At 40.8% G+C, this 14,282-nt stretch overlaps 1 protein-coding gene across 5 annotated transcripts in view; it reads left to right on the top strand.

The window, feature by feature from the left end:
* The window catches only part of LOC127836939 (endothelin-converting enzyme homolog), a 59,792-nt gene that overhangs the window by 33,223 nt on the left and 12,287 nt on the right, over nucleotides 1-14,282 (top strand). For all 5 annotated transcript variants that reach the window (XM_052363587.1, XM_052363590.1, XM_052363589.1 and 2 more), the window contains 5 exons: nucleotides 586-678; nucleotides 1,292-1,425; nucleotides 10,366-10,478; nucleotides 11,470-11,579; nucleotides 13,026-13,202. In XM_052363587.1, coding sequence (XP_052219547.1) covers nucleotides 586-678; nucleotides 1,292-1,425; nucleotides 10,366-10,478; nucleotides 11,470-11,579; nucleotides 13,026-13,202 — 627 coding nt within the window. The remainder of the gene's footprint in view (nucleotides 1-585; nucleotides 679-1,291; nucleotides 1,426-10,365; nucleotides 10,479-11,469; nucleotides 11,580-13,025; nucleotides 13,203-14,282) is intronic.

Below are 14,282 nucleotides of genomic sequence, written 5' to 3'. Positions count from 1 at the left end.
ACCCCCCCCCCCCCCCCCCCCCGAATTTTTTTTTTTTTTTTTTTTTTTCGCTTTTTTGGAAGATAATGTAATAAATGTCCACAACCCCACACTATACACCCCTCTTCACTCCACTCCTCCCTCCTTTGTGATTGAAAATGAGAGTCCCTTCACCTTTAAAAGAAAATAGATGAGCAGTCTGCACCCGCAAGGCGGTGCTCTTGTTTTATTTTGTTTCCATTAGAAAGTTCCATATTCTAACAATATGGGAATAACACGTTTTTAATACAAGTTGCACTTGCAGCACAAAGGAAGATATACTTGAAGTTGATTTAGCAATGACAGAGCATAATTGGTAAATGGTGTTAATGCAGCTTTGTATAAAAGAGAATCTCAAATAACAGTAGTAATATGAATAGTAGTGGTAGTAGTAGTAGTAGTAGTAGTAGTAGTAGTAGTAGTAGTAGTAGTAGTAGTAGTAGTAGTAGTAGTAGTAGTAGTAGCAGCAGCAGCAGCAGCAGCAGCAGTAGCAGTAGTAAATTGCTTAATTTCAAAACCCTTGGGATAAAGATGTTATATAAATGCTATCTGGGTTTCCCCTTGCAGATTCACATGTCAAAGGAATCTCTCATAGATCCAGTGAAGAACTACCACAACATGACTCTCCAAGAGTTTCAATCAACCTTCCTTGGAGACTGGGTAGGTTTTCATCTTACCATACACATAGTGTAGTAGAATAACTCCAAAGAAAGGAAATTTTATAGTATTAATAAAGTTGAGCCAATTTTATGATCCATTTCTTGGCTGTAGTATTAGAGCAAGACTTTGTTTCAGTTTAAACAAAAACATCTTAATGCATTTGTAGTCCCGTAGAAAATCAAACTTTATTAAAGACCTTTCTTACTAGACTCAAGTTTTAATGGCTACATATTCAACCATTAGGTACTGATGAGAAGTATAAACAGCCTAAAACCTGAACAGACTGTGAGTTACTCGCACCTGAACAAACAAACAATTAAATTACTCGCATGCTGTTCTGGTTTTATGCTGGCTGCATATAGCCATTTTGACTCTGCTTCTGAGCCTGAAAGGGTTAAAGATGAGCCAGAAATTCTATACATCAAACATTTTGAATAAATTAAAACAACTTTATTATGTTTGTTATTGAACTTTATAATAATCAAACTAAGCAAAAATTTTAATTAGAATTAATTCTCATTGCGTAACACCTGTTCATTTGTTTGAAATATAAATAAACAGCATGGGATCCTATAACATGGGAATATGATCTTATTGAGTTTTATTTCTATAGCTGGATCTAAAAGCGTATGTCACCGCCTTGTTCTCCGATGTTTCCATGACAGTTCCCATGGATACTGTTGTCATTGTGTACACACCGGACTACTTCAAGAAACTGCAACAGGTCATCAAAGACACCAATAAGGAGTAAGAGTAGTTATATATTTTTAGTTAACATTAAACTGATATTTGTACTTATACAGGAACATTCTCAGTAAGATGAAGTAATAAGTTTTTGAACTGGAATCTGGTTTAATACATTTGAGCCTCACCCCAGCAAAAAGGGGTTTAACGCATGTGCGCAAAGTGTTGTCCTAGATTAGCCTGTGCAGTCTGCACATGCAAACTATGGTGCTAAATGCATGTGCATAAAGTGTTTTCCTAGATTAGCCTGTGCAGTCAGTACACGCAAACTATGGGGCTCAATGCATGTGCATAAAGTGTTGTCCTAGATTAGCCTGTGCAGTCTGTACACGCAAACTATGGGGCTCAATGCATGTGCATAAAGTGTTGTCCTAGATTAGCCTGTGCAGTCTGTACACACAAACTATGGGGCTCAATGCATGAACACAAAGTGTTGTCCTAGATTAGCCTGTGCAGTCTGTACACACAAACTATGGGGCTCAATGCATGTGCATAAAGTGTTGTCCTAGAGTAGCCTGTGCAGTCTGTACACGCAAACTATGGGGCTCAATGCATGTGCATAAAGTGTTGTCCTAGATTAGCCTCCTGTGCAGTCAGTACACGCAAACTATGGTGCTCAATGCATGTGCATAAAGTGTTGTCCTAGATTAGCCTCCTGTGCAGTCTGTACACGCAAACTATGGGGCTAAATGCATGTGCATAAAGTGTTGTCCTAGATTAGCCTGTGCAGTCTGTACACGCAAACTATGGGGCTAAATGCATGTGCATAAAGTGTTTTCCTAGATTAGCCTGTGCAGTCAGTACACGCAAACTATGGGGCTCAATGCATGTGCATAAAGTGTTGTCCTAGATTAGCCTGTGCAGTCAGTACACGCAAACTATGGTGCTAAATGCATGTGCATAAAGTGTTGTCCTAGATTAGCCTGTGCAGTCTGTACACGCAAACTATGGGGCTCAATGCATGTGCATAAAGTGTTGTCCTAGATTAGCCTCCTGTGCAGTCAGTACACGCAAACTATGGGGCTCAATGCATGTGCATAAAGTGTTGTCCTAGATTAGCCTGTGCAGTCAGTACATGCAAACTATGGGGCTCAATGCATGTGCATAAAGTGTTGTCCTAGATAAGCCTGTGCAGTCAGTACATGCAAACTATGGGGCTCAATGCATGTGCATAAAGTGTTGTCCTAGATTAGCCTGTGCAGTCTGTACACGCAAACTATGGGGCTCAATGCATGTGCATAAAGTGTTGTCCTAGATTAGCCTGTGCAGTCTGTACACGCAAACTATGGTGCTAAATGCATGTGCATAAAGTGTTGTCCTAGATTAGCCTCCTGTGCAGTCAGTACACGCAAACTATGGGGCTAAATGCATGTGCATAAAGTGTTGTCCTAGATTAGCCTGTGCAGTCAGTACACGCAAACTATGGGGCTCAATGCATGTGCATAAAGTGTTGTCCTAGATTAGCCTGTGCAGTCTGCACATGCAAACTATGGGGCTCAATGCATGTGCATAAAGTGTTGTCCTAGATTAGCCTGTGCAGTCAGTACACACAAACTATGGTGCTCAATGCATGTGCATAAAGTGTTGTCCTAGATTAGCCTATGCAGTCTGTACACGCAAACTATGGGGCTCAATGCATGTGCATAAAGTGTTGTCCTAGATTAGCCTGTGCAGTCAGTACACGCAAACTATGGGGCTCAATGCATGTGCATAAAGTGTTGTCCTAGATTAGCCTCCTGTGCAGTCTGTACACGCAAACTATGGGGCTCAATGCATGTGCATAAAGTGTTGTCCTAGAGTAGCCTCCTGTGCAGTCTGTACACGCAAACTATGGGGCTCAATGGATGTGCATAAAGTGTTGTCCTAGATTAGCCTGTGTAGTCAGTACACGCAAACTATGGGGCTCAATGCATGTGCATAAAGTGTTGTCCTAGATTAGCCTCCTGTGCAGTCTGTACATGCAAACTATGGGGCTCAATGCATGTGCATAAAGTGTTGTCCTAGATTAGCCTGTGTAGTCAGTACACGCAAACTATGGGGCTCAATGCATGTGCATAAAGTGTTGTCCTAGATTAGCCTCCTGTGCAGTCAGTACACGCAAACTATGGGGCTCAATGCATGTGCATAAAGTGTTGTCCTAGATTAGCCTCCTGTGCAGTCAGTACACGCAAACTATGGGGCTCAATGCATGTGCATAAAGTGTTGTCCCAGATTAGCCTGTGCAGTCAGTACACGCAAACTATGGGGCTCAATGCATGTGCATAAAGTGTTGTCCTAGATTAGCCTGTGCAGTCTGTACACGCAAACTATGGGGCTCAATGCATGTGCATAAAGTGTTGTCCTAGATTAGCCTGTGTAGTCAGTACACGCAAACTATGGTGCTCAATGCATGTGCATAAAGTGTTGTCCTAGATTAGCCTGTGTAGTCAGTACACGCAAACTATGGTGCTCAATGCATGTGCATAAAGTGTTGTCCTAGATTAGCCTCCTGTGCAGTCAGTACACGCAAACTATGGGGCTCAATGCATGTGCATAAAGTGTTGTCCCAGATTAGCCTGTGCAGTCAGTACACGCAAACTATGGGGCTCAATGCATGTGCATAAAGTGTTGTCCTAGATTAGCCTGTGCAGTCTGTACACACAAACTATGGGGCTCAATGCATGTGCATAAAGTGTTGTCCTAGATTAGCCTCCTGTGCAGTCAGTACACGCAAACTATGTGGCTCAATGCATGTGCATAAAGTGTTGTCCTAGAGTAGCCTGTGCAGTCTGCACACGCAAACTAAGGGGCTCAATGCATGTGCATAAAGTGTTGTCCTAGATTAGCCTCCTGTGCAGTCAGTACACGCAAACTATGGGGCTCAATGCATGTGCATAAAGTGTTGTCCCAGATTAGCCTGTGCAGTCAGTACACGCAAACTATGGGGCTCAATGCATGTGCATAAAGTGTTGTCCTAGATTAGCCTGTGCAGTCTGTACACACAAACTATGGGGCTCAATGCATGTGCATAAAGTGTTGTCCTAGATTAGCCTCCTGTGCAGTCAGTACACGCAAACTATGGGGCTCAATGCATGTGCATAAAGTGTTGTCCCAGATTAGCCTGTGCAGTCAGTACACGCAAACTATGGGGCTCAATGCATGTGCATAAAGTGTTGTCCTAGATTAGCCTGTGCAGTCTGTACACACAAACTATGGGGCTCAATGCATGTGCATAAAGTGTTGTCCTAGATTAGCCTCCTGTGCAGTCAGTACACGCAAACTATGGTGCTCAATGCATGTGCATAAAGTGTTGTCCTAGATTAGCCTGTGCAGTCAGTACACGCAAACTATGGGGCTCAATGCATGTGCATAAAGTGTTGTCCTAGATTAGCCTCCTGTGCAGTCAGTACACGCAAACTATGGGGCTCAATGCATGTGCATAAAGTGTTGTCCCAGATTAGCCTGTGCAGTCAGTACACGCAAACTATGGGGCTCAATGCATGTGCATAAAGTGTTGTCCTAGATTAGCCTCCTGTGCAGTCAGTACACGCAAACTATGGGGCTCAATGCATGTGCATAAAGTGTTGTGCTAGATTAGCCTATGCAGTCAGTACACGCAAACTATGGGGCTCAATGCATGTGCATAAAGTGTTGTCCTAGATTAGCCTCCTGTGCAGTCAGTACACGCAAACTATGGGGCTCAATGCATGTGCATAAAGTGTTGTCCTAGATTAGCCTCCTGTCATTCTGTACATGCAAACTATGGGGCTCAATGCATGTGCATAAAGTGTTGTCCTAGATTAGCCTGTGCAGTCTGTACACGCAAACTAAGGGACTAAATGCATGTGCATAAAGTGTTGTCCTAGAGTAGCCTGTGCAGTCAGTACACGCAAACTATGGGGCTCAATGCATGTGCATAAAGTGTTGTCCTAGATTAGCCTATGCAGTCAGTACACGCAAACTATGGGGCTCAATGCATGTGCATAAAGTGTTGTCCTAGATTAGCCTGTGCAGTCAGTACACGCAAACTATGGGGCTCAATGCATGTGCATAAAGTGTTGTCCTAGATTAGCCTATGCAGTCAGTACACGCAAACTATGGGGCTCAATGCATGTGCATAAAGTGTTGTCCTAGATTAGCCTGTGCAGTCAGTACACGCAAACTATGGGGCTCAATGCATGTGCATAAAGTGTTGTCCTAGATTAGCCTATGCAGTCAGTACATGCAAACTATGGGGCTCAATGCATGTGCATAAAGTGTTGTCCTAGAGTAGCCTCCTGTGCAGTCTGTACACGCAAACTATGGGGCTCAATGCATGTGCATAAAGTGTTGTCCTAGATTAGCCTCCTGTGCAGTCAGTACACGCAAACTATGGGGCTCAATGCATGTGCATAAAGTGTTGTCCTAGATTAGCCTGTGCAGTCAGTACACGCAAACTATGGGGCTCAATGCATGTGCATAAAGTGTTGTCCCAGATTAGCCTGTGCAGTCAGTACACGCAAACTATGGGGCTCAATGCATGTGCATAAAGTGTTGTCCTAGATTAGCCTCCTGTGCATTCTGTACACGCAAACTAAGGGACTAAATGCATGTGCATAAAGTGTTGTCCTAGAGTAGCCTGTGCAGTCTGCACACTCAAACTATGGGGCTAAAAGCATGTGCATAAAGTGTTGTCCTAGAGTAGCCTGTGCAGTCAGTACACGCAAACTATGGGGCTCAATGCATGTGCATAAAGTGTTGTCCTAGATTAGCCTCCTGTGCAGTCAGTACATGCAAACTATGGGGCTCAATGCATGTGCATAAAGTGTTGTCCTAGATTAGCCTGTGCAGTCTGTACACACAAACTATGGGGCTCAATGCATGTGCATAAAGTGTTGTCCTAGATTAGCCTCCTGTGCAGTCAGTACACGCAAACTATGGGGCTCAATGCATGTGCATAAAGTGTTGTCCTAGATTAGCCTGTGCAGTCTGTACACACAAACTATGGGGCTCAATGCATGTGCATAAAGTGTTGTCCTAGATTAGCCTGTGCAGTCAGTACACACAAACTATGGGGCTCAATGCATGTGCATAAAGTATTGTCCTAGAGTAGCCTGTGCAGTCTGCACACTCAAACTATGGGGCTCAATGCATGTGCATAAAGTGTTGTCCTAGATTAGCCTCCTGTGCAGTCAGTACATGCAAACTATGGGGCTCAATGCATGTGCATAAAGTGTTGTCCTAGATTAGCCTGTGCAGTCTGTACACACAAACTATGGGGCTCAATGCATGTGCATAAAGTGTTGTCCTAGATTAGCCTGTGCAGTCTGTACACACAAACTATGGGGCTCAATGCATGTGCATAAAGTGTTGTCCTAGATTAGCCTGTGCAGTCAGTACACGCAAACTAAGGGACTAAATGCATGTGCATAAAGTGTTGTCCTAGATTAGCCTCCTGTGCAGTCAGTACATGCAAACTATGGGGCTCAATGCATGTGCATAAAGTGTTGTCCTAGATTAGCCTGTGCAGTCTGTACACGCAAACTATGGGGCTCAATGCATGTGCATAAAGTGTTGTCCTAGATTAGCCTGTGCAGTCTGTACACGCAAACTATGGTGCTCAATGCATGTGCATAAAGTGTTGTCCTAGAGTAGCCTGTGCAGTCTGTACACGCAAACTATGGGGCTCAATGCATGTGCATAAAGTGTTGTCCCAGATTAGCCTGTGCAGTCAGTACACGCAAACTATGGGGCTCAATGCATGTGCATAAAGTGTTGTCCTAGATTAGCCTCCTGTGCAGTCTGTACACGCAAACTATGGGGCTCAATGCATGTGCATAAAGTGTTGTCCTAGATTAGCCTGTGTAGTCAGTACACGCAAACTATGGGGCTCAATGCATGTGCATAAAGTGTTGTCCTAGATTAGCCTCCTGTGCATTCTGTACACGAAAACTAAGGGACTAAATGCATGTGCATAAAGTGTTGTCCTAGAGTAGCCTGTGCAGTCTGCACACTCAAACTATGGGGCTCAATGCATGTGCATAAAGTGTTGTCCTAGATTAGCCTCCTGTGCATTCTGTACACGCAAACTAAGGGACTAAATGCATGTGCATAAAGTGTTGTCCTAGAGTAGCCTGTGCAGTCTGCACACTCAAACTATGGGGCTCAATGCATGTGCATAAAGTGTTGTCCTAGATTAGCCTGTGCAGTCAGTACACGCAAACTAAGGGACTAAATGCATGTGCATAAAGTGTTGTCCTAGATTAGCCTCCTGTGCAGTCAGTACACGCAAACTATGGGGCTCAATGCATGTGCATAAAGTGTTGTCCCAGATTAGCCTGTGCAGTCAGTACACGCAAACTATGGGGCTCAATGCATGTGCATAAAGTGTTGTCCTAGATTAGCCTGTGCAGTCTGTACACGCAAACTATGGGGCTCAATGCATGTGCATAAAGTGTTGTCCTAGATTAGCCTCCTGTGCAGTCAGTACACGCAAACTATGGTGCTCAATGCATGTGCATAAAGTGTTGTCCTAGATTAGCCTGTGCAGTCAGTACACGCAAACTATGGGGCTCAATGCATGTGCATAAAGTGTTGTCCTAGAGTAGCCTCCTGTGCAGTCTGTACACGCAAACTATGGGGCTCAATGCATGTGCATAAAGTGTTGTCCTAGATTAGCCTCCTGTGCAGTCAGTACACGCAAACTATGGGGCTCAATGCATGTGCATAAAGTGTTGTCCTAGATTAGCCTGTGCAGTCTGTACACGCAAACTATGGGGCTCAATGCATGTGCATAAAGTGTTGTCCTAGATTAGCCTCCTGTGCAGTCTGTACACACAAACTATGGGGCTCAATGCATGTGCATAAAGTGTTGTCCTAGAGTAGCCTCCTGTGCAGTCTGTACACACAAACTATGGGGCTCAATGCATGTGCATAAAGTGTTGTCCTAGATTAGCCTCCTGTGCAGTCAGTACACGCAAACTATGGGGCTCAATGCATGTGCATAAAGTGTTGTCCTAGATTAGCCTCCTGTGCATTCTGTACACGCAAACTAAGGGACTAAATGCATGTGCATAAAGTGTTGTCCTAGAGTAGCCTGTGCAGTCTGCACACTCAAACTATGGGGCTCAATGCATGTGCATAAAGTGTTGTCCTAGATTAGCCTGTGCAGTCAGTACACGCAAACTATGGGGCTCAATGCATGTGCATAAAGTGTTGTCCTAGAGTAGCCTCCTGTGCATTCTGTACACGCAAACTAAGGGACTAAATGCATGTGCATAAAGTGTTGTCCTAGAGTAGCCTGTGCAGTCTGCACACTCAAACTATGGGGCTCAATGCATGTGCATAAAGTGTTGTCCTAGATTAGCCTGTGCAGTCTGTACACGCAAACTATGGGGCTCAATGCATGTGCATAAAGTGTTGTCCTAGATTAGCCTATGCAGTCAGTACACGCAAACTATGGGGCTCAATGCATGTGCATAAAGTGTTGTCCTAGATTAGCCTGTGCAGTCTGTACACGCAAACTATGGTGCTAAATGCATGTGCATAAAGTGTTGTCCTAGATTAGCCTGTGCAGTCAGTACACGCAAACTAAGGGGCTAAATGCATGTGCATAAAGTGTTGTCCTAGATTAGCCTGTGCAGTCTGTACATGCAAACTATTGGGCTCAATGCATGTGCATAAAGTGTTGTCCTAGATTAGCCTGTGCAGTCTGCACATGCCAATCAGGGACGACACTTTCTTCTTTTATGGTATTTTTCATGTATTTTTCTTCTTAGAGAAAATCCATTTTAGGCAGAAAGTATTTACCCAGAATAGCCAGCATGGACCTCACAGCCTAATCTGGGATGGCACTTTAACCCTTTCAGTGCTGGAACCGAATTTTGAAGGCCTTTGCAAACAGTTTGGATCCAGATGAGACGCCACAAAACGTGGCGTCTCATTTGGATCCAAACTGTTTGCTATTCTGATAGTATTCTTTGAAAAAAATTCAAAGAAAATGCTAATTTTAGAAATTCAGCAGACGACATTTTAGCAGATGACAAATTACCCAGCATGCAAAGGGTTAATATGTCTACACATTATAAAGCCTTGTTTTTACAAAGGCTCATATAGATTGTTGACATTAAACTGCTATTGGTCTTTACACAGGAATAATCTGCAGCAAGATGAAGGAATTAGTTTTGACACGGAAATTGTGTTAAATGAATGTAAGAATACACGACTCACTTTCAGGGCTTTTTCTAATAATAATCTTATATCAGTATAATGGATATTACAACTTCAAAATTATTTTTTTACATACTTATCATCTCTATTACTGAACATAAAAAGTTAAAACAATCCATTGGGAATTTTTTTTGACAGTGGATTTGGAAGCGTAATGTACTTTTTGCTATTGGGAACATGCCCCAATTACAGCTTTGAAACAAGCCTAAACCAGCCCTGACTTAATTATTTTGCTTAAAAATTTTTGCACAACAACTCTCTCTCTATATATCTGCTGCAGATGCTCAAATAAAATTGAATTAAGCTGGATAGATGGCGTGCTGCCATATTTGTTAGCTGATATTAGGAAAGGAACAAGTAAATTATTTTCTTTGTTGAAGCAGGTCAGTGTTACTCTGTTTAATTCCAACACATTACATCTCCAAATCAATGCTATTTGGATAAAGAACAAAGAGATGAATAGAAATAAGCCTTGCTATGTAAAAGTGGGGTTATATGCATGTGCGTTAAGTGTTGTCCCAGTTAAGCCTGTGCAGTCTTTACAGGCAAATGAGAGACGAAACTTTCCGCCTAAACTGGATTTTTGTCAAAACAGTCATCATTTTAAAGTAAAATTCAATAAAAGTGGAAAGTGTCGTTTCTGATTTGCACACGCTAAACTTGGACACTACTTTATGCACATGCATTGAACCCCCTTTTCGCAGGGCATGGCTCAAATCTATTTAATAAATAATCGCCTCACATGTGTGTCTACAGAACCCTAGCAAACTATGTCGTCTGGCAAAGTGTACAGCAGATGATCGGATATCTGGGCAAGGAGTTTGAGACAGCGGCTCTGATTTTGGACAAAGTCGAGACGGGAGTGAAAGGTTTGATTTTTTATTGCCAATCAAGTATCTTGTTATAATATAAGATAAATAGTTTAAACTTCTAATACAATTTTTACTTTTTAATTTTAACAAATCAACATGGAAAAGTAACTCTCGAAACTATTGGTTTTGAACTTTGTTTAAGTTTTATATACTGACCAATTGCTAGGAGTCTTTGCAAAATTACCTTTCCGCCTATCCTGACTGGCAATTTAATTACACTTCAACTGACATGTTTTCTGAAATTGTTGGTCCTTGGATGACAAGGAAAATATCAACTTATTCGGAATGCAATTGGAATTTCAGGAAGTAATCAAAATGTTATCAAAGTCCTTGACTCTCTATAAGATGATGTCACACATGCTGTCACAAGTCTTTCTGATGAGTATACAACATTTTCTCAAATTGAATGTGAGAAGTTTTTTGTGTACACATCTTGAACTTATTCAACTGTATCCAAAAAAAGAAAAAAGTATTGACACAGAATGTTATCATAACATTGTTATTTTGTAATTTACGTTGCATCAAACTCCAGTCCATGTTTTACAAATAACAATAAAAGACAAGACTGTTATGTTTCACTGTTTTATTTTTAAAAGTAAATGATACAAGTTTATAATGTCAATGTCTTTTTAGGTCTGGCAATTTTTGTTCAGACGGGAGGCTTTAAATAAACCTGTTTGGATTTTCTGCCCTTTTTAGCCAATTTCACAAAAACAGGGATAGAATTCCATAATGATGACAATAGAACTTTTGTCACTCATTACATAATTTTTGATGATTACAACAGAACTTTTGTCAATAACAACATAAGTTTTTATGATAACAACAGAACTTTTGTCAATGAAAACATAACTTTGGATGATGACAACAGAACTTTTGTCAATAACAACATTACTTTTGATGATGGCAACAAAACTTTTGTCAATGACAACATAACTTTTGATGATGACAATGTAACTGACTAATAACAAGTAGTTTCTTTTTTAAGAGTATCCAACTCGCTGGAAGCGCTGCCTCACTAAGGATACAGCGACCCTCGGCTTTGCATTGGGTGCCATGTACATTCAGGATAATTTTGCAAACAGCAGTAAAAAAGAGGTACTGGTCAAACTTAAAGCCATGTTTTTATAACTCTAACCAGTATTTCAGTTGTTTGTTTGTCAGTCTATAACTCTAACCAGTATTTCAGTCGTTTGTATGTCAGTTTATAACTCTAACCAGTATTTCAGTTGTTTGTATGTCAGTATATAACTAACCAGTATTTCAGTTGTTTGTATGTCAGTTTATAACTCTAACCAGTATTTCAGTTGTTTGTATGTCAGTTTATAACTTTAACCAGTATTTCAGTTGTTTGTACATGTATGTCAGTTTATAACTCTAAGCAGTATTTCAGTTGTTTGTATGTCAGTCTATAACTCTAACCAGTATTTCAGTCGTTTGTATGTCAGTTTATAACTCTAACCAGTATTTCAGTTGTTTGTATGTCAGTTTATAACTCTAACCAGTATTTCAGTTGTTTGTATGTCAGTTTATAACTCTAAACAGTATTTCAGTTGTTTGTATGTCAGTTTATAACTCTAGCCAGTATTTCAGTTGTTTGTATGTCAGTTTATAACTCTAACCAATATTTCAGTTGTTTGTATGTCAGTTTATAACTCTAACCAGTATTTCAGTTGTTTGTATGTCAGTTTATAACTAACCAGATTTTCAGTTGTTTGTATGTCAGTTTATAACTCTAACCAGAATTTCAGTTATTTGTATGTCAGTTTATAATTGCCAATATTTCAGTTGGATTAATTCCTTTCTGTACTTGAATCATCTTATTAAAATTTACATATTATTTTTATTACTGTCTCTCTCTGTGTTAAACATTCTGATCTACATGTACGAAAAAAAACTTTGAACATGAATTCAGAGTCATTATGTTATTTTACTGTTAGAAAGAAAATTCACATTTTTATGTCCAAGCTGAAAAATGGTCTTCAAACAGCTTTTATTAACCCCTTTGCATGCTGGGATATTTGTCGTCTGCTAAAATGTTGTCTGATGAATTTCTAAAATGAGCATTTTCTTCGATTTTTTTCAAAGAATACTATAAGAAAAGCAAACAGTTTGGATCCTGATGAGACGTTCTGTGGCGTCTCATCTGGATCAAAACTGTTTGCAAATGCCTTCAAAATTCGGTTCCAGCACTGAAAGAGTTAAATCTTGATTTTGCAAGTGATTCCTCACAAAATTCAACTAGATTATGCTTCGAAGAAGCAGAAATGCTTTAACCAATATTGAAGTCTAAGATTTGTGCATTCTGCACAGGCTAATCAGAGATGACACTTTCCTCATTTTTTGAATTTGTCAATTATTTAATGGAGTCTCTTCTAAACAGAAATCTTATTTAGGTAGAAAGTTTTGTCCCTGATTACCCTGTGTGACTGCACTTGCTGCTACAACACTTTACGCACATGCATATTAAGCCCCTTTTCCAAGAGCGCAGCTAATTTGCTACATCATATACCCAAGTATAAAATATTAAATATGGATTTTCAGGTTAAAGAACTGTTGGAGGAGATTCGTGCAGCGTTCATTTCCAATCTGGACGACATATCCTGGATGGATGCCTCCACCCGGGACTACGCCAAGGTGAAGGCGGCTGCTGTGACCAAGATGCTTGGCTACCCTGATTACATTGCAGACAGGAAAAAGCTGGATCAACACTATGAAAATGTAAGATATAGAGGTTTTTTGTGTTTTTTTTTAGTAGAATTGAAGCAGATTTTCTGCATTTTTGGTGTTACAAATTCACTTTTTTTGGAAAATTATGGCGTTTTATGCATAAATATTGAATAATTCTCTCCATAGTACAGATATTCATCAAATAAAAAAATGTGTATATATTTTTATTATGTTGATTATTTTGAATTGGATTGTTTGGTAAACCTTGGTAGGCAACCACTCAGTAAAAATTATCAATTATAAAATGCAGAGGGATGTTGCTTTGCACCTGTCTGTCAGTCAGAAGGTCACTTGGTCTGTAGATAAACCTGTCGGTCGGTCAGAAGGTTGGTTGGTCTGTAGATAAACCTGTCTGTTGGTCAGAAGGTCGGTTGGTCTGTAGATAAACCTGTCTGTTGGTCAGATGGTCAGTTGGTCTGTAGATAAACCTGTCTGTTGGTCAGAAGGTCAGTTGGTCTGTAGATAAACCTGTCTGTTGGTCAGAAGGTCAGTTTGTCTGTAGATAAACCTGTCTGTCTGTCAGATGGTCATTGGTCTGTAAATAAAACTGTCTTTTGGTCAGAAGGTCGGTCTGTAAATAAACCTTTTGTCGGTTAGGTCAGTTGGTCTGTATATAAACCTGTCTGTCAGTAAGAAGGTCGGTTGGTCTGTAGATAGATAAACCTGTCTGTCAGTAAGAAGGTTGGCTGGTCTGTAGATAAACGTGTCTGTTGGTCAGGAGATTGGTTGGTCTGTAGATAAACCTGTCTATCGGTCAGAAGTTCGGTTGGTCTGTAGATAAACCTGTCTGTCAGTCACTTGATTGGTTGATCTGTAGATATACCTGTCTGTCGGTCAGATGGTCGGTCGGTCTGTAGATAAACCTGTATGTCTGTTAGATGGTCTGCTGGTCTGTAGATTAACCTGTCTGTCGGTCATATGGTTGGTTGGTTTGTAGATAAACCTGTCTGTTGGTCAGATGGTTGGTTGGTCTGTAGATAAACCTGTCTGTCAGTCAAGCTGGTTGGTTGGTCTGTTGATAAACCTGTCTGTTGGTTAGATGGTTGGTTGGTCTGTTGATAAACCTGTCTG

This window comes from Dreissena polymorpha, chromosome 7, assembly GCF_020536995.1.
Source record: "Dreissena polymorpha isolate Duluth1 chromosome 7, UMN_Dpol_1.0, whole genome shotgun sequence".
Lineage (NCBI taxonomy): Eukaryota > Metazoa > Mollusca > Bivalvia > Myida > Dreissenidae > Dreissena > Dreissena polymorpha.
This window is presented reverse-complemented; position numbering and strand designations above follow the sequence as displayed.